This window comes from Martes martes, assembly GCF_963455335.1.
Source record: "Martes martes genome assembly, chromosome: 13".
NCBI classification, from domain to species: domain Eukaryota; kingdom Metazoa; phylum Chordata; class Mammalia; order Carnivora; family Mustelidae; genus Martes; species Martes martes.
Window position 1 is genome coordinate 65,606,128 of NC_137901.1, and position 19,623 is coordinate 65,625,750.

The following is a 19,623-nucleotide window of genomic DNA, read 5'->3' on the forward strand; positions in this document are numbered from 1 at the left end:
CATAGCTGACAGGCATTGTGGAAGTTTGAGAAATGTATTTCTAAGATGCACTGTTCAAAGCTTTCCTGGCTCCCTGCTAATGGGCCAAACACGGACTGCTCATTGGGTGGTAATCGCTCTCCCTCTGGGTCATTTGTATTGGAACAGGGAAGTTCCCTCCTGCTCTGAAAAGCCACTGTTTTGGCTCAAGGATCACCTTCCTTCTTATTGTTGTCTGTGCCCACTGCTGGCTCCTGGAACCCACCCCCCAGCCCCGTTTCTCCCTGATACCCTATAGGCCCCCTGGTCCATCTCACTCAGCTTTTTGCATTTTACAGGTGACAAGGATCGTATGGTGGCGCTCCCAGATCCACAGGACTATTTCCTGCTATGTGTCACTGACTGGGACAAACAGAGCTCAGAGGGGGTCCTTTCAGAGTTAGTTGAGTAGACGATGAGCGGATAATATCACATGTTCCATAACTGTCCCTTCCCTTAATTACCGAAACTTTAACCTAGACACAACCAGATAGAAAATACACATCAGAAATATCAGATGATAAATGATGAGATCTTTATTGAGCAAATAATAAACAGGGATGGCATTGTGACCTGCCTGCTCTGAGCAGAACCTGGGTGGGGACTCAGGGGGACATGGTGAGCTGGGAAAGGGGTATCTGGGAGAGGAAGGCCCCCATCCCTGGAAGTCTCGGGGACCTAAGAGCACTGTGAGGGGACCACCTTCTTCTCCACGGTTTTGCCCTCGTGCGTGACCAGGCAGCTGAAGCTGCTGTGAGATTTCCACTTGTCAGGCGACAGGCTCAGGTAGCTGCTGGCCGCGTACTTGTTGTTGCTCTGTTTGGAGGGCTTGGTGGTCTCCACGCCCTGGGTGACGGGGCTGCCGTCTGCCTTCCAGGCCACCGTCACGCCGCTGGGGTAGAAGTCACTGATGAGGCATACCAGGGTGGCCTTCTTGGCGTCGAGCTCCTCAGAGGAGGGCGGGAAGAGCGTGACCGAGGGTGCGGACGTGGGCTGACCTGTGGGGCATGGTGGGGGCAGTGGGTCATTGATTCCATTTCCATTTGCGGGAGACCCTGATGTTAGCGTATCAGGCGGGTGTGGGTCTCTAGGCCCAGGGCATGGGCCCCTGTTTAGGGACCAACCTCTGTCTGAGCAATTATTCTCAAGAGGGTGGCTTGCATCTTCCTCCAACGATTTCCCATCTCTCATGGGTAGCTGTCACACTGTACAAGTCAGGCCATCTCCTGACTTGAGAACCCTCTGGGCCCTGGCCTGTCACACAAATGTCTGACCCTCACTCCCTTGCCCTCTTCCTGTGACATTCTGTCTGTCCCCAGAGTGGATGACAAGAACTCTCTGTGGTCTCCTGTGATCTGGTATTTCTGCTCTGGAGGCCTCTGGATCTTTCCTTCGTGGCAATTATATTTACCCAAATGTATCTCTCTTGAAGTCCGTAATGAGCCAAGGACCCCATAAGATCACGGTCTGCCCGAAGGTTCTTGGGTGTCCCCTCTGCCTTGGCCCTTGGTGTTTCCCCTGGCCAATCAGTCAGTTCGGCAGCCTTACTGTGCAATGGGATCTGGCTTTCATTTTGTAATCGGTCGTTTCCCATAAGAGCCAGGAGTCCGTCTTTTCCCCACACCCTGTCGTTCCATGACCCTATTCCAGGCTTCCTGACTGGAGCACCTTGCCCTCCCTGCTCTCTCCTGTCTTGCAGTGTTGTTTGGCTCTCTGCCCATATAGCGCTGGGTGGCAGCCTAGAGAGGCCTGCGGGAGCCACTCCACCCCTGCAACCATCCTTGGATCCTTGTCCCAGAGCCCTGGGACCTTCTCAGAACCTCTAACCAGCGTGTCCCCAGCCTAGGACCTGAGGGCGCTGGGGCCCTCTAAAGGCCCCAAATGGTCACCCCCCCCAATGCTCCCTCTGCCCTCTTCCCTTTAGGATGGCGGACCCCAGTGCCTCCCAGAGACAAGGGTGGAGCAACGGGGGCCAGACAAGAGAGGCCAGAACAGAGCACACGTAGGACCCATCACGACCCTGGCAGACAGAGAGAGGAGTTTTTAGGTCATCCCAATCATCGCCTGCCTCTCGGGTCGGAGGTAAGGGGCTGGTGATGACCAAAGAAGTAAGCAGGAAAACCCATATGGGGAGAGGAGGAGGTCAGGGTCCCAGAGGTTGGGATCCCAGGTGAAAGCATGACCAAGGCTGAGACAAGACAGAAAAGAAAAGAAAAAAAAAGGCAGAAAATCACCCAAACCTCTGGGAGAGCAGAGAAGGAAGGAGGGAGATGAGGAGACTCACCTAGGACGGTCAGCTGGGTCCCTCCGCCGAAAACCCAACACTGTGACATAGGCTCATACAAAAACCCCTCCTGGGAGGCGGTGCCCCACCCACTCGCCCCCCACCTGCAGCTGTGGTGGAGGAAGTGGGGGCACTCCTCTAGGCTGGTATCTGCTCAGCATGGAGGAGACACACGGCCCCCACCCCTAGCAGATGACAGGACCAGTGATCCCATGTGTTCTGCAACAGTATCCTTGGAAACAATTCTTCCAAAGGGAGTTGTTATCTGATCTGCTCTTGGTACTATTATCTCCCAGGAATTGGATTGAGTCTGTGGAGGGCCTGTGTATCCTTTTGAGTTAGGTCCATGGAAAGGAACAAGACATCCCCTCTCAGCATGTTCAAACAACCCCAATTCTTGGTGACACCATGAGTTGAGGGCAGAGGGTGTACCCTGCCTCTGAAACCTTTCTTTGCAATTAAAAGAAGGTGCGTATGTGTTCATGCGCCATTGGAACGTTCCTATGTCCCCAGCCATCACTCTAGAAAGCTCAGTTTGTCTTCTTGGGAATGTCCTAGTTAGGGACTGTCCTAAGTAAAGTCTTGGTTGGTCCTGTAGGACATGACAACCCATGTCCAGGTGACCTTGGGAGCAGCCCCAGCCAATCGCTTATCTGGTCTCACGTTGGGAATGGTCTGGTGTGTGACTTCAGCTCTGTTCCTTTCAAAGAGTCTTCAATCCCCACTCCCACTAAACGGAACTAGCGTGAGTGACTGATTTCACGCCCCGGGTGGGTAGGCACAGATGAGCTAGAGTATATCCTCAATCAGCAAGCAGGAGCTTAGAGATCTCCTGGGGTCATGTGTGTGTACCTAGGAGTCTCCCGAAGAGGCTCCCACTGGACCGATGTCCATATGTGAAGCCACATTTCCATCATGCACAGAGGATGACCTTTGTGTGAACCCCCAAAATGATCCATAAGATCTAAGAGTTTACCAGGTTATCACGCAGTGATAAATCAGTAGGGGAAGATGGAGGGAACTGACCGTCCTTCTATAAAGTGGGGAACAATAGGGAACTATTTACATTTCTTCTTTTCCCTAGATATCAAGGTATCATTGGGAGAATAAAGAGGAGATCAAGGCACTCCCTTCATGGGCACGTGCTGCCCTGTCCTCATAGGAGAGGGACGACAGAGAGAAAATACTGCCATCATGTACCCTTCCTATCAGATGGAGGAGTCACTGAACCTGCAGGTAGTTAATGCTACCTAAAAAGGTCCACTTGACCTTGGCCCTTTGATGCTATTACCAACCATTCTGGGTGGTGGTTTTGCCAAGTCCAAGCTGGACCTCCTGAAGCCCCTGATGCCAGAAGCCCTTTGCAAGCACAGGAAGCAGACTGAATTGTTTGGGGAGGCTGTGGGTTCATATCCTGGTGGGGGAGTCCCATGATCGGCCGTTCTGCCCTCCCAGCCACTACCTTTTAAGGGAAAGCAGAATGTTTTGGGAGATCTTACTGACCCAAGGGACCAGAAGACACATCCACCAATGACACTGTCAAATCTTATTCCATAATCATAAAGTGAAAAGGAAATTCCACCAAATAATATTTACAACATATACACTTAACCAGGGATTCACATAGAAATATATGAGGAGTTTCTATAGATCGATAGGAAAATACAAGGAATCAAATGGAAAAATAGGCAAAATTACGACCGGAAAATTCACAGTAAAAATAAAATCAGTCAAAAAAAATATGGAAGGGAAGAACGCTCACCCATGATCACATAAACAATTAAACACAAACACATCCTCATTAATACTCATCAGGGATGAGCAAATAAAAAAGGTCAACAGTATCACAGTATTGGGAAGGATGTGGAGGAAAGGGCACTGTCATTCACTGCAGTGAATATAAGCTGGACAGCCTTTCAGAGGGACATTTGGGTAGTATATAAATAACATTTCAAAAGCACATTCTCTTTGGTCCAATAATTCCAGTTTAGTCATTAGTCCAAAGTAGACAGTTAAGTGCACTTCAAGCACACACATAACATATGCACACATATGTGGATATTTCCATGACAGCATCACTTGTAATTTATATTTTAAATGGAAACAACCTAAATTTCCATTAATAAGGTAATGATTACATACCGTCTGGTTCATCCAAATTTTGAAGTCTTACAAAGCCATTATAAGAACATGGGAGATCCATACAGATTGAGATAGAAAACATCAGTAAAAAACTGTTTAAAAAGCTGGTTGCTGGATAATATGCAGAGTATGATTCCATTTTTTTTTCAGATAATGGATGTATAACCAACTAGATGTGTGTGTGTGTGTGTGTTTTCAGGGACATACCCACATGGGAGAAGAATTAGAAATATATAGACCAACCTGACAGTGGTCATCTCTGGAGAATGGGTTTTAGGGTAAGATGTGTGGAGATGGTAAGCAGAAACATTAGATTTTTTCTTTAATATACTTCTTTGCTTAATCTTTTATTTTTTTTTACAAGTACATGTTACTTTTATATTAAAAATTATTTTAGAAGATAAAAACCAAACATATATCTTCCTGTGAACATTTTCAAAAGAACAGAAAATTAGAAAGCAAAAATTTAAATGAGCTGAGGTTCCATCAGCCAGAGACATACCATTGACGTTTTTCTATATTTTTGGACAGTCTTTTGAAAATGTGCACACATTTCAGAAAGAGAAAAAAAAAAAGCCCAATTTCAGAAAGAGAGTTTTGGAGGCTTGTGTAAGATTCCTTATGATGGATGTTCCAAAGGTATTTGGTCACACCCTTTCTGTTGGATATTTAGATTATTTCCAGTTTTCCTCCCACCATTAATAATGTTGAGCTAGCCATTCTTTTTTGTAAACCTTTGGTTACATTTCTGATTATTCCTCCCTTACCCTCACCACCCCATGAATTCCTAGAAGTGTAATTACACAATTTAAATATCCCATACTTTTAAAAAGTGACCTGCTGCATATTGTTAAAATGGTTGTACATTTTAGACTTTCTATAGACAGTCCATGAGAGTGCCCATTCCTCCCTGGTCAAACTCTGGTACTTGCTAATTTTATAGGAGATCTTGGTACTTGGCCTTTCCTCCCCATTCCCAAGGCGCAAGCTTTGGCCGTTATCCGTCCTTGGTCCTCTAATCTGACCTCACACTAGTCTCCTATCCGAAAATAGTTTTCCAAACACGAATCCGACCCTGACAGTCTGCTGCTTAAATCCCTCAACAACTCCCCTGTACCCCAAGATCAAGGATGCACCGAATAAAACACAACGCACAGCACAGCACGGTGTGGCGCGCATGCTCACCCCTGCTTCAGGCAGGGAGCTCCCTGCGGCGCCTGTGCTCCCGCACCCCTGCGCGCGCGCATTTCTCTCCTCTCAGCCCAGGCGTCTCCCAGTGCCTTGAGCGCCAGCCTCACGCTTCAGTTCCCGTGCATCTGTCAGATCAGTGTGATCTGTCCCTGCGCCTGTGACCTCCTTGGTTCAGGTCCACCCTCTTTGGGTCCCCAGTCCTGGCTCCTGTAAGTATTTATGAAAAAGTTGCAGAGTGGGCATCCTTGGGGGAGACTTAGCCAAGCCCTTGCTTCCCTAACTGCCTTGCAGACCACCTCTTCTGTTGCACCATTTTGTTTCAACACAGGACACGCTGATGGGATCACAGCGTTCGGGTCTCGGACTTCTAGTTCCCAGACTGTTTGTGCCTGTGCTCTGTGACCTTGGGGAGGTCAATTTACGTCTCTGGACCTCTACCTTCCTCTGCAAGATGGGGATAACAGCAGGATCTAACTTGGGGTACAGAGAGAGACGTTCTGCCCCTAAAAAGATAAGTGCCTCTGGGTACATCTTGCTTCGTCCTCCATGTTTCTGCCCTACCCAGAGGACAAGGGTGAGGCAAGGGTGGCACTAGTGCCAAATTTAAGGGGTGCCAAAAATTCAGTCATCAAGATAAATCGTATTTTTATGCAATATTAAAAGCTAAAAATCAATGCAAAAAAAAAATCCGTGGAGGACAAATATCAGCACTTTAAATACAGCCAGTGTCTGCCCAGGCCCCTTCTCTCTGGCTGATTCTTCCTTCACTCCCTTCTTCCCCTCACTGCTGCTCTCCTCTTTGGATGCCCACTCCTGGCTCCCACCTCAGGGAGCTCCACATATTCCGGCCATAACTCTTTTGTCTCCTTACCTGCCTCATAGGCTTCGAAAGCTGGACAAGCTCCTTCCTGCTGGGACTGTGCTTGGTGGTGCTGCGTTGGGGACAGCAGGACTTGGGTGCCCATGGCCAGGCTTTGCAGCAGAAGGGGCCAGTGCTGCCTGGGTCAGGGTTCTGCCCCCCTGGGGGCCATCACAGCTCTCTTGGCCTGTCTTGGGCCTCATCTGCCCTCAGGGTGGAAGCTTGGCTTGAACTTCCTGGAGAGGGACCACCAGTCCCTCTTGCTGACAGCAGCTTTCCCAGTGTTCCTGGCCCACATGACCCGGTCTTCTGCCTGGGCCTTCTCTGGTCCCTACACCCGGTGCCCAGCCCTCTCCAGGGCTCATGGCTGTTACCCCGGGGATCTCCCTCAGAGTGAAATCTGCCAACTGCCCTGCTGTGGTCACATGCTGGGCTCCACCTCCTCCCATTGAAGTCCGCCCACAGTTCCTGCTCCTGGGGCCGTGGGTGGGGCCTACCTGATCTACCTTATTTCCCTCTTCCCCAAGGGTGTCCCAGATCTATGGAGCATCTCCCTGGGGCTTGTAGGGGCCACAGGGAGCAGCTGAATGCCCAGTGGATCAAGAATCACCAAGGCCTGATTCACTGAGGTGGAGCTGGGGCTAGGGATTCTCTTCTGACAAGTCCCCCAGGCTGGGTCCCTTCACATTCCAGTTCCTTGGCAGGTTTGGTCAAGAATGGCTATTTCGCCTTTGGTCATCTCAGCTTCTCAGCCAGACAAGAGCCCTGCAGGGAGTGATTCTATATCCCTCACTCAAAGAGTAACATCAGGCTCAAGAATGTTGAAGCCTTCCAGACTTAGGTCACTTCTGGACCTCAGTTTCCTCATCTGTAAAATGGACACAGTTCCCCTGCAGCAGGGCAGTCATGAAGATGAATGAGATCATGTGACTGCTAAGCCCCGATGTAGCAGGTGTTGACTGACTGCCCCTCAGATTTGGGCTTTAGAACAACCGTTGGCACGTCGTGGGGGCAAGTGTGCCTGCTTTACAGGTGAAAAAAGTAATGTCCATTGAAAATGAATGCAGGAGCCAAGGTCATTCTGGGAGTGGGCTGCAGAGTGATCGAGAATCTAGGAGTGAGCTCGTCCCCTGCACTTCAGCCCTCTGTCCACCTGGAAGGCTCATACTTTACTTACAAGGGAGCCAAGATATAGGCTCTGTTGGGCAGGAGGGATGGGCCGCACAGGTGCTTTGGGTTGAAGTCCGTTGGAAAGCCCAGGAATATAAACCTAATGCAATGAGACTGATGCAGGAAACAGGGCCAACTGGTGGCTGGGCTGAGATTGTCTTGCCCATTTGAGGATGAGGACATTGATGTTCAAGCAGATTCTATGCAGAGGTCTGGCCCTGGCATGGCTCCAGAACATGCTTTGTTGATGATGACCCCACTCTCCGGGCCTGGTGAAGTCACACAGCTCAGTTCAGAGCAGGTGACAGGATCCCGCCTGTCACCCAGGACCTCCTATCTTGTTGTCCAGTTGCCTTTTCTGCTGCAAGGTCTTTCATACACCTGTGCAAATCTGGGTTCACAGCTTCTCATATCTATGTCAGCAGCTCTAAAAGAGGCCTCCCAGGGCCTGCCTAAGTGACTTTCCTGGGAGGTCCCTTTAATAGTTGTCTGGCCCATGTTTTAAGTCAAGCACTCCTTAATTTTCCTGCGACATTTGGCAAAGATTGTCCTTTCCATAGGATGAAGGCCATGCCTCTGACCTTGGCACCATGAGGGCTGGGGAAGGATGGTCTTCAGTGGTCCAGGCTGAAGCTGTTCCCTTCCAGCATCCCTGTGTGGGTGTGAAACTCACTTGTTACCTAAGGCCCAGAAGTTGTGGTCCTCCAGGGGACAGCCCCAAGTCTTGGGAAGAAAAAGGGGCTTTCCCTAAAGGCAGCATCTCAGCTGTGCCCACCCCTGCACCTGCCACAGCCTCTGGGCAGCCACCATCACAGACCACATCCTCTTGTGGTGGCTGTGGTCAGAAATCTGGGCCTGGACTGTTTCCTGGAGGACTCTTGAGGGATGGGCTGGTCTTCCCAGCTGGTGCAGCTGCAGCTCTGGCCCACTCAAGCCTGGCCTTCACATCGTCCCTGGGTTGAGATGTGTCAAGGGCTGGATTCACATTGGGCCAGAGGAGTCCAGGTACGGCTGTCCTGGTGGGCTCCCTGCTGAGGGTCCTGGGTCCCTGGCTCCTCTGTCCTCTGCCCCAGCCCTCCTCTCATGGAGTGGAAGGGTTGTGCCCCTGTCCAGTCCCTTCAGCCCTGCTTCCCATGTCAGAGGGTTCCCCCTGCCTCCTGCTGATCAGTCTCCTGCCCACTTTCTATTCCACAGACCTCAGAGACTGCCTGCGACCAGGTCCCTCAGCTCCTTGCTCCCTTCCACGCCAAACTCAAGTTGGCTGGGCCTTTTCATCTCTCTGTTGTTCTGGGGTGTGTGTGTGTGTGTGTCACAAAGTATCTGTCTGGGGCTGTGACAAGTGTTCTGGAATCTCTCAGAATCCTCAGAGTCAGGGTCTGGCTCTGCAGCTCCTGAGCCCCTCTCCAAGGGGTCCCCGGGAACTCTGAAGACCCCTGCACCTCTGGTGATCCTGAGGGGCAATCTCGCCCCACCCCCAGCTTTCCTCCAGCAAATGGAAAGGGAATTCTACTGCTTCTCTAGATGTCACAGACTTACCATGCTGGTGGGGACCTTCTAGCTCCTTCAACTGATGAAGAAACTGAAGCACAGAGAGGGAGAGTTTCTTTCCCAAGACACACAACAACCTGGTGTAAACATGGTGTTCTGGAACTTACCAGTACCATTCTGAGACCTGGGAGGACCATCCTTTAACTTTACTTTTCCTTCCTTCCTTCCTTCCTTCCTTCCTTCCTTCCTTCCTTCCTTCCTTCTTTCTTCTTTCTTTCTTTCTTTCTTTCGCACATGAGGTGGGGCCAGCCTGGAAGTGAAGGGTGGGGATGATTTGGAACATTTCGGTGCTTTAACCTCTAAGGCTCCCAATCTAGTCGCCTGGAGTGCAACCCCAAGAGAACAGTCCAATAGGGGGCAGCAGAGACCAGCAGTAGAAGGAGGCTAAACCCTAGAAAGGGCTGGAGCTCCGGAGGGTTTGGGGGGGAGGCCACGGAAGGGTTCCAGCGGTGGGGCAGGTGGGAGGGTGCAGAGGCTGGACTCTGGTTCTTCATCTTCCCTGACACCCACCTCACCCCTGGAACCATCACCTGGGGGGGGGGTGGGTGGGGAGGCGAGTGAATCGAGTCAGCCCAGTGTAGGGCGGGATCCCGACCTGAATTACAGTTTTGCATGGAGTTTTTCTGCATTCATTACGATTAAAAAAAAAATACTACATTAGATACTATTTACCTTGATTACTGACTTTTGGGGTCCTCCCTTAAATTTTACACGCAACAACAGTGTCTTACTCTGCTCACACTAATCCTGGCTGTGTCCGGAACTCTGAGAAACCTGTTGAGGGAGTCGGGGCTAAGTGGAGGGCGGGGTTCTGGAGTGGGCGTGGCCAGCGCCCTGAGGTTCCAGCCTCACCCTCATCTGACCAGGTGGGTTGATATTTGCATAGCGAATCCCTGTTTTCCAGTCCCTTTCCAAAGTCAGATTGATACCTGGGAGCATGGTGAGGACCTGCGTGGCAGGTGGTGGCTTTGTAGCAGCCACAGCTCTTTCAACTGTCTACCAGCAACAATCATCCTGGCAGGTCCTCATCCGGACAAGACACCTCCTTAGAGAGTGGTACAGTCTCCTTTATTACATTCATAGAAGGCACTCCATCCTGATGGCTACCAATACTAATGTAATTTATATCTGATTCTGATGTCATTATTCTCCAAGCTCACACACCCTTATATCTATTTACAAATCTGTGTGGCACAACATAGTAACTGTTGCATTGTATGTTGCAAACTAAATACGGACAAATAGCCTAGCAACCAACCTGGTTCATAAAAAGTTATTATAAAATGGATAATCACATAATATCAACATCATTTTATTGCTTGACCATGTCTCCAGACACATCTTTTGATTTTCAATGATTTTATAATATTCCCCCAAATACCCACCCAGATGTTTACATGTGTTGACAAATACAGCCAGATGATTACTAACAGAAACACATCTGAATAGTAACTTTGACAGTGAGGACTGGATTTGCCATTTAGATAACACAGTGGGGCTTCTCCCGGATTGAATGGTTCAAGTCGGCACCACCAAGTTTTGAAGGAAAAATATACATGCAGCACATGAGAATATGAAAGCGTGTTTCTCAAAAAAAAAAAAAAAGGAAAAAAAATACTGTGTTTGCGAAGATGCAAGACGATTACAGATTTTAATTTTTTTCCGAGTCTTTTAAACTCTGTCATGCACAAGAGATCTTTTAGTAACTTCCAGTCAAGTTCCTTGGTGCGTGTCCCTGATATGAACCTGGGAAAGTGGATGACAAATGGCTGGGTGACACCTCTGTGCAGGGAGCTGATTCTGGGATGGAGCCAGACTGCAGGAGGTTTACGGGGAGAATGCTTGGGGCCAACCCATGTGCAAGGGATGGGTGCGAAGCAGAGTGGGCAGAGGAAGGAATCAGCTATAGTGGAGCTTTGCTGTTGGGATGGTCCTTCTCAGCTTCCCCAAGTGGGCTGAGAAGCTTGGTCTTCACACCCTCACACTCATCAGCTTTCAGAGGCCAGCTGTTCAGGCAGGAACACGGCTGGGCTCTGGGTGGCTCTCTTCATCAAGGGAGCTGACAGATGAGGGCAGGGCTGTTTGCAGGTATCTCTCCCAGCAGATGGAGTAATAAACCCTTCCTTCCAGAAGGGTCGAGTGGTGCATCAAACTGTCTACAGTTCAAATCCTCTCAAGGCAGGTGGTTTCCAATTCTTTGCTTTCAGCAAAATTAAAAGTATTTGAGAAAGAGCTGCAAGCTAATAGCCAATTGAAAAAATAATTTTTGACCATCAACCACTAATGATTTTTGGCACATAATTAGGAAGAAGCTCAGATCTGTGAGTGAAATTCTATTACAAAACTTCTGTTTATGAGGTGAAGGTTTCTTTGAGTTTCATATAAAAATGAAAGCCAGAACAGAATAGATGCAGAGCCTTGCTTCGTTCTGGCAGGACCTCGTATTCATCAATGGATTCACAAATTGACACTACTTAATGATTATCTGTGTAAATTTTATTATGTTTTTGTTGTTTTGATTACATACTGCTATGAATAATTCAGATGCCAACTCAGTGTGGCAGGAAATACTTTTAACGCTCAAAGTCACAGGCTGTGAAACTGAATTTTAGAATGTAAACTTCATGTATATTTTTAGGACAGAAATGCATGACAGGATAATGAATAAAAGACTCAGGTGTAAAAATGTATGAGCAGATCAAATTCAATGCAGGGTATGGAGTGAAAACAAAGTTCAAGATGAGGGAAGAAAGATGGAAAATTTTCCAAATGTTAGAGAAGAATTTTCAAAAAGTGGGCGTCCAATCATGATGATACTCACTTACATTCTCTCTCTATATATAGAAGAACGTTGAGAACGTTTTACAAACTTATGGTCAAAACCTTACAGGTCTACTTACAAAGCAGCAGGGAGCTTGAACCCCGATTCTCGGAGGGTGGGTGGGCCATGCTGCCGAGGGTTCAGCTGCAGGCCCTGTCCTTCTCCCCCAAGGAGGCTCTTCTCTAATGCATAAATGTCCTGGGTGTCAGCGCAGGGTGATCACATAAATCAACAAGCAGGACTGCCATGAGCTGGAGGCCAGCTAGTAGCTATGTCCTTCCCTTCCAGTATTTTTTTTTAATTTTTAACAAGATTTTATTTATTTATTTGACAGAGAGAGAGAGCGAGAGAGCGAGAGTGAGCACAAATAGGTTGAGGGGCAGGCAGAGGGAGAGGGAGAGAGAGAAGCAGGCTCTCCACTGAGCAGGGAGCTTGATGTGGGGCTTGATCCCAGGACCCTGGAATCATGACCTGAGCCGACGGCAGTTGCTTAACTGACTGAGCCACCCAGGCGCCCCTCCTTTCAGTATCCTGACTCCTCTGATCACTCCTGAGGGAAGCGAGCAAGGAGCTAAACCTGGAGAGGGAACAAAGCAGTCCCAGGGATCAGCTAGTAGGGGGACGTCTGGACCCACAGCGTGCTGATGACAGCCTCTATGACTCAAAACAGGCCCATACCTGCCATTTCTCAGCAGGGTAAACAGAGGCCCTGAGAGGGCAAAGAACCTGCTGGAGTCTCCCAACCCTGGGGGGTTATAGCTGGGACCAGAGAAGATGCCTGGCCCTCAGGCCTGTAGCTGCTCAGACAGCTGGTGAGAGTGTCAGGTCTGGGTAGGAGGGTTTGTGGCTCGCTTCCCCATCTGCCTGTGTCACCGTGAGCATTACCACTGTTGTCCCACACCTGACAGTAATAGTCAGCCTCATCCTCAGCCTGGGCACCACTGATGGTCAGGGTGGCCGTGTTCCCCGAGTTGGTTCCTGAGAATCGCTCAGGGATCCCTGAGGGCCGGTTGCTATCACCATAGATAATCAGCAGAGGGGCCTGGCTTGGCTTCTGCTGGTACCAGTAAGCATATTTACTACCAATGCTGTCTCCCCCACACGTGATCCTGGCCGTCTGTCCCAGGTTCACTGACACCGAGGAGCCCTGAGTCAGCTCATAAGCGACTGTGGAACCTGCAAAAGAGGACATGAGATGTGGGCTTCCAGCTGAGGGGACTCTGCTTTCTTGGCCTGGACTGAGCTCCAGGGGTTCTCTTGGCCCCCAGAGTTGCCCCTTCCCAGCAATCCCAGCCCAAGGGACCCGGAGCCTTGGATAGAGCCTTTGAACCAACATGAGCCCCCAACCCCTTTCTCTGGGCGGGTGCAGTCCCTTAGAGCTCACACAGAGCTAGTAAGCACAGTAGGGGGTTTTGCCCATCTAGCCCCTCATCCTGCAGCAAGTTGAAGAGATTCTGTCCCCTACTGGATCCCAGTGAGCCTGGGCACAGCACCTGTGCAGTGAGCAACAAGGCTGAGGAGGAGAGGGGTCCAGACCATGGTGGAGGCACCCTGATTCTGCTCCCAAGGCCCAAGGCTGGGCAAAGTTCCTCCCAGGCCTTTCTTATCTCCTTGCTGGACAGACCTGCTGGTTATGCAAATCAGCCAGGCCTCAGGGGCTGCTGCTGAGGAGCTTTGTGGTTTCAGAAAAGGAAGGGCTCAGCCCCAAGGGGCATAGACAGGGGAGAGGAGTCCCTTGTAGTTCCCATCCTCAGCTCAGGGAATCCCTCTGGTGGTTTCGTAGTCTGGGGCTACAACTCCAGTTTTAGGCTGTGCCCTGGCATAGCTCCCGGGCTATTCTGATTGGAGAAGCAGAGTCTGTTTTCCAGGGAACCTAAGTCCTGCTCACAGAATCCTCCTGGATCCTGTCATCAAGGTGGTCAGAGTCATGGTGGTGATGCTGAGGTGGTTCTGGAACCCCAGAACAATCTTTCTCTTCCCTCTGTTCCATTCTGGCTCAGGAGGGAGGTGGTTGATATCACCCAGGACTCGTAAGTGTCTCATCCATCCTTGTGTTGTGGTGGAGGCTGCACGCTGGTCCGCTCCCAGCTCCACCTTCAGAACATTCCATGCTGTGTCTCCTCTGACACTCCCAGGCCCCAATGCAGTGACCCTCCTCATCCCCACTCCAGGGAAACCCTGCACACTTAGACCGGGGCAGTGTCCTACTGCAAATCACAGTTTGTGAGCTGTGAACATCAGAATCTGAGTAAAATTCCTCTCTTGCCAGGGGCACATGGGGCTGTTAAGGGTCCACGGAGGTGCTGTGTCTGCTCCTGGACAGGTAGGTGGTGGTGACAATTTCTCGGTATCTCCGATGTGCCCTGACTAGGGCAGAGACACATTATGTGCCCAAAAGATACAACTTGAGTATGAGAGAATGAAATTTGGTAGTGAATTATAACCTCATGCAAAATTAAAATTACATTTTTAATTTCAGTTGCTAGCAAAAATGCATTAATAAAATAATAAAATTGTTATTTATATAATTTATATAATAAAATTTATAATTTATATAATGTATATAATTTATATATAATTATAATTTATATAATAAAATTTGTTATAATTTATGAGGTTGAGTAATGGTTATTGTATCCTTGAAGTGGAAAAAGAAAAGGGAAAAAAATTGGCACCAGCCTCCTGGAGACAGAGGGGGAAAGGAGGAACTCCTTGTAGTAGGACAAGGAAGCTCTCAGAGCAAAGAGGAGGGGTGGGGGAGGGATGTGTGTCTTCAGTGGGAGGGATATTTATAGACTTTTGAGAGCTTCTGCACCACTGGGTTGTGTGTAAGAGATCGAAGTTCCAAATCTGTGCCAGATAAATGGGTAATTACTGCAAGATCTGGATCAGCATAAGAAGAAGCCAAAAGATTTTGTACATTAGTGTCAAATATGATACTCAAGAAGGAAGACAGCTTTTCCTTCAGATCTCAGGTCATGGTAACTAACACCCCCTGCATGTTAGAACCCCTGATGCCAGGCCCAGTCCATCACCAGGTGGCTAGCCAGGTGATCTCTGCTGCCTCCGGGCTGTGGCAAAAGCACAGGTGGTTCATGGCATGTCGGGATGCTGTGTATGCTTTCAGCATGCTTTCAGCAGGTCATATGTTAGACGTAGGTGGTATTGCTTCTCTCTGGGTCAGGATTCATGGGTCTAAGAATTGGGGTGGAAATGGGAATGGCAGCACTCACTCTTATCCCCAGTGGGCCACCAGCAAAATGTTCCCTTCTCATCCCTTGCACTTTGCTCTCTGATTGACTGCCCTGCACTTGCTGGTTGAGACAGCTCTGTGGCCCTTCCTGGCTCCTCCTTGTAGTGAGGCACTGGGAAAAGTAGGGGACACTGGCTGCCGTGACTCATGGTGACTATCATGGGGGACTTGGGTATCTACAAATGTCAACCCATTTGGGGTTGACAGGTAGGTGTATAGATTCAGAAGATCCCCTAATACTCCCTGGGACTGTGATTACAGTCATATATTCACCACAATCCAATGCAGCAGATCTAATAATGGACAAATCTTCCAGAATGAAGGTTTGATTGTCCTAACTGGCAGAGCTGATGACTAGCTCAGGTCTTTGCTGAGGGAAGGGGAATATGGGGTGGGCAGGTCACTGCTTGACCATAGGTAGTGAAGAAATGAGCAGGATACAAGGACAAGTGTTTCTTCCTCATAATGACATGAAAATGTTTGTATATACATTAACCATATGCTTTTGTTTTATTCTCCTGTCTTATCCCATTATTATCTAACAACAGATGTGTTAATAGTTAACTTTATAACTCAATATAGAAATTAGAGGATATCAGATCAGCTGGGACAAAAACAATCATCACTACAGACAACAGTATATTTTGATTCCTCTTGTGGGGAAAGGGTGAGTGTGTTTGTAATTGTTCATTGGATGGATTCATCATATTAGGTGGAAGAAAAGTTATCAATATTTTCTTCATTTAGAGCCTGTGGTTAGCCTGGGTTGGGTTGATTTCATGTGAATGAGGGGTGGACTGGGATGGCTTATTAAGTGTCAACATTGACAAGCTGATTGTATCCACAGAATTGTCTGTCTATATTTCTGGGTAGGATGGAGGTAGAGAGATTCTTGTGCAAGATGTGGTGGGGGTAGAAGTGAGGCAGCACCCATCATGGGTCTCACTCCTGTGATTGAGTCTCATCTGGCCACTCTGGAGGAGGAGACAACTCTCCCAATTGCCCTCATTCACCATCAGGATAGATGTGACTCTCCGACTGTCTGTCAGAACCCAGAGCACCTAGTGTGTCTGCACCTTTTTCATTGTTTAAAAACACAGGGAATGAACTGATCTGTTGGGGATTTTGACACACGTAATGGGGTTTAGGGGGACAAACCAGAGCTTTGCGGGTAAAAATAGCCTTCTCAGATCCCCGAGAACCCTTTTGGAGGTGCCGGCCTTCCTGCATTGGGTTCCTGGAAGCAAACTCTGAAATGGAGAAGTGCACTGGGGAGGTCAGCCTGGGCAGAAGCAGAAGGGACCCATAGCGGGCCATCAGATGAGGTCTCCTCCCTGCAGGGACCTCTCAACCGTTCAGGACATCTGAACCTGAGAAGGGGTCTTGAGATCTTGGACTCAGGCCATCGTTCAAGAGAATCTCTCTGAGAAGGATCAGAAACCTGGGGGGAAGCCATCTTCTGAACCAAGAGCACTTCCCAGCAAGAAGCTTCCCTGTGAACTGCCAGGGGCCTCAGACAAAATGGGGGCGTGTCTGAGCCCAGAAGAGGGGTGGCCACAGTGGGTAATGCACTGGTCTGCTCCACTCAGAATCCCCAGCTGCCATGCCGGCAGGGATTCAGGAGCTCAGCTGAGCTGGAAAATTCCAGACTCTAATCCTGGTCAGTGAAGGGGTGGCCCATGGCCACCATATGGAAATGCACGGTCAATGACCATGATGGAGTTCAGCTTGTCCTTCCACCCAGGCCCTCCAATTCCAAACACATTTAGGTCCAGACAATCTCAGGAGCCCAAAATTAACCCTGATACACCCTATACAGGTACTGCCTGAAGGGTGGGTGGCTAGTGAGGTCTGGGGACCTTGGGTCTGGGGACCCAAGTCAGAGCTGCTCACTGCTCTGTGCACAGGCCTCCTGGGGATAGAGGAGAGTATGACACAGATGGGGAAGGGGTTGTGCCTCACTTCCCTGTCTGCCTGTGTCACTGTGAGCAGTACCAGTGCCCTCTGATGACTGACAATAATAGTCAGCCTCATCCTCGGCCCGGGCCCCGCTGATGGTCAGGGTGTGTGTGTTCCCTGAACTGGAGCCAGAGAATCGGTCAGGGATCCCTGAGGGCAATTCAGTGTCCTTATAAATGACCAGCTTGGGTGTTTCATCTGGCTTCTGCTGGTACCATTGTACATAGTATTTGCTCAGTACTTCCCCAGAGCAGGTGATGGTAGCCGTCTGTCCCAGGGACACAGACACCGAGGGAGGCTGAATCAGTGCACCAGAGGCCATGGAGCCTGAAAAGACAGAAGAGGAGAGGTTGGTGTGAGGTTCAGGGGGTCCTCCTAGGGAACCAATCTTGAGCCTGTGCTGGTCTGAGCTCAGGGTTCACTTCAGATGCAGCTCAATTCTTTGGTGACTGACCATGGGGCAGCCCTGGGGGCAGCACCTGTGCAGAAGGTGAGGATGGGGAGCAGAAGAGGGGTGAAGGCCATGGTGGATGTACCCAGAGCTCTGCCTCCTAAGACCCACAACCCTGCTGGGCTCTACCCCAGGCTCTTTAACTCCCTTCCAGGCTCTTGGGACTGTGATTGTTAGTACTTATGCAAATTTCCTCCATTTCTGGACTCCTACATGATAAACCAGTGGTGAGATCAGAACATTTGACTGAGGAGGCAGAGGGGAGCCCCCAGATTCCTCCAGCCAGCTCTCAGTTCAGACCATCAGCCTTTGTCTGCAGGGTCTGGGATCATAGGCACTTTCTGGGGATCAGACCACATAACTTCCTGTGCCCACCCTGCTGGCCATCTGTCCTTGGCTCCCTCTGTGGTCTTTCAGGAGCCTGGTTGTGGGGCTGGACTGGGCCCTCTGAGAGTACAGACAATACCTGATATAGGGAAGGTGGTCCTGTGGCCTCTTTACATTCCTCGTCCTCCTGTGTGGTGTCCCCTCTCTTTCCCCAGAAGCACTGTGATCCCATGCTTCCCATGTCATTAAATTGTGAAACTTTCTCAGTAGGATTTTTGTGCATCATTTTGTCTGTGGGAGTTCACTAGTTAACCCACCACCTGCTGTTGGAGATGCATCACATCTTCTAGTCTATAGTCACATGATGATTTTGTCTCTGTGACACCCCCTATCCTAAACAGAGGAGCAATTGACATTGTCAATAATTTTCTTTTATTTTTTCATCAATATTAGATACAGTTATGCAAATTTCATGAGAAACCATCCCTGAGTTAAAAAACCACCATCAAGCTCCATGTCTTGTCAGGGTCCCCAGGGTCATGTCTTCCCACTTGGGGTGAGCTTTGTAGCCAGAGCCAGGGTCCTTGCAGGAGCTGGATTCTGTCACTGAACCAAGTACAGCTCAATGGACCAGAGCTGTGGCTTCAGGTAGTGAGAATCCCTTCACTCTGGAGACAGTCTCATCAGGAAACTGGATGGTCATTCTAGGCACCAGGAGTTCCCAGTGTTCATCCTCCCTCACCCTGAGTTGCTCCTGAGCAACAAAGTTACAGCCTGGGCTCGAGTCTGCCTGGAGGTGGGAAACAGAGGCAGAAGGTGAGTGGTCAGGGGGTTCTCAACATGTCCAGCTCAGAGGATGCGGTTCCCGGAACACCAATACAAAGTGCAGGGAGCTGCATTTCCCATGTGAGACATTCACTGTGTCAGGACTCCTTTCAGAGTCCTGGGTGTCACTGTGTGTCTGACCTTCAGATCAAGGTCCCCTCAGCAGCTGGATATAGGAGTGACCACTCCAGCTTCCTCCTGAGGACTGAACCCTGGACCTCTGCTGATCCCCAGACCTGGTGGCCCTGTGATGCTCCCCCTGGGCAGCCCTAGTCTCTGTCCTGCTGCTCCTGATGCAGCTCTGCTGCCCCTTGCTGGTGGAGGGGGATTCAGACCTGGAGCTTCCCTCCTGCAGGTCAACCCAGAGCACCTGTCACCTAAGAAAGGGTGTGGACCATGGTTTCCAGCTTCCTACAGGCAGCTGTCCTCCCGTCCTGCTCAGCCCAGCACAGCCAGGTCACATATATGGTGCAGGAGGTGGGGCAGGTGGGATTCCTGTACTTGTCCCAGGGTTGAAATGTCCTGGAGAGCCTGCTGTCTTATTTCAGAAAGAAGGGTGCAGGGTACAGTGCAGTGCGTTTGAAAAGGGTCAGAGTCCAGACAAACCTGTGTGATGTTCCACGGCCACCAGTTTCCTGTGTATTTGGGAATAAGGACTGATGTTTCCTGCATCCCTATCCATGTAGTTGGGTCATGAGAATAGCAGGTGTTGCTTCTGGTACTAAGTTCAGTTGAGCAGGCAAACCTTTACTTTACTCTTCTTAACAGCCATCTT

The 19,623-nt window shown here is 49.6% G+C and overlaps 1 protein-coding gene across 11 annotated transcripts in view; it reads right to left on the minus strand.

Annotated features, from left to right (window-relative positions):
• Positions 1-19,623, minus strand: part of LOC308354676 (immunoglobulin lambda-1 light chain-like) — a gene marked incomplete at its 5' end in the record, with an annotated part of 1,188,495 nt that overhangs the window by 4,659 nt on the left and 1,164,213 nt on the right. For 6 of the 11 annotated variants that reach the window (XM_080822263.1, XM_080822270.1, XM_080822268.1 and 3 more), the window contains 2 exons: positions 531-1,016; positions 2,303-2,342. In XM_080822263.1, coding sequence (XP_080678389.1) covers positions 697-1,016; positions 2,303-2,342 — 360 coding nt within the window. In that variant the 3' untranslated portion in view covers positions 531-696. Of the gene's footprint in view, positions 1-530; positions 1,017-2,302; positions 2,343-17,276; positions 17,573-17,724; positions 17,802-19,623 lie in introns of those variants that run through there. The other 5 variants (XM_080822266.1, XM_080822267.1, XM_080822273.1 and 2 more) reach the window with 3 other exon arrangements.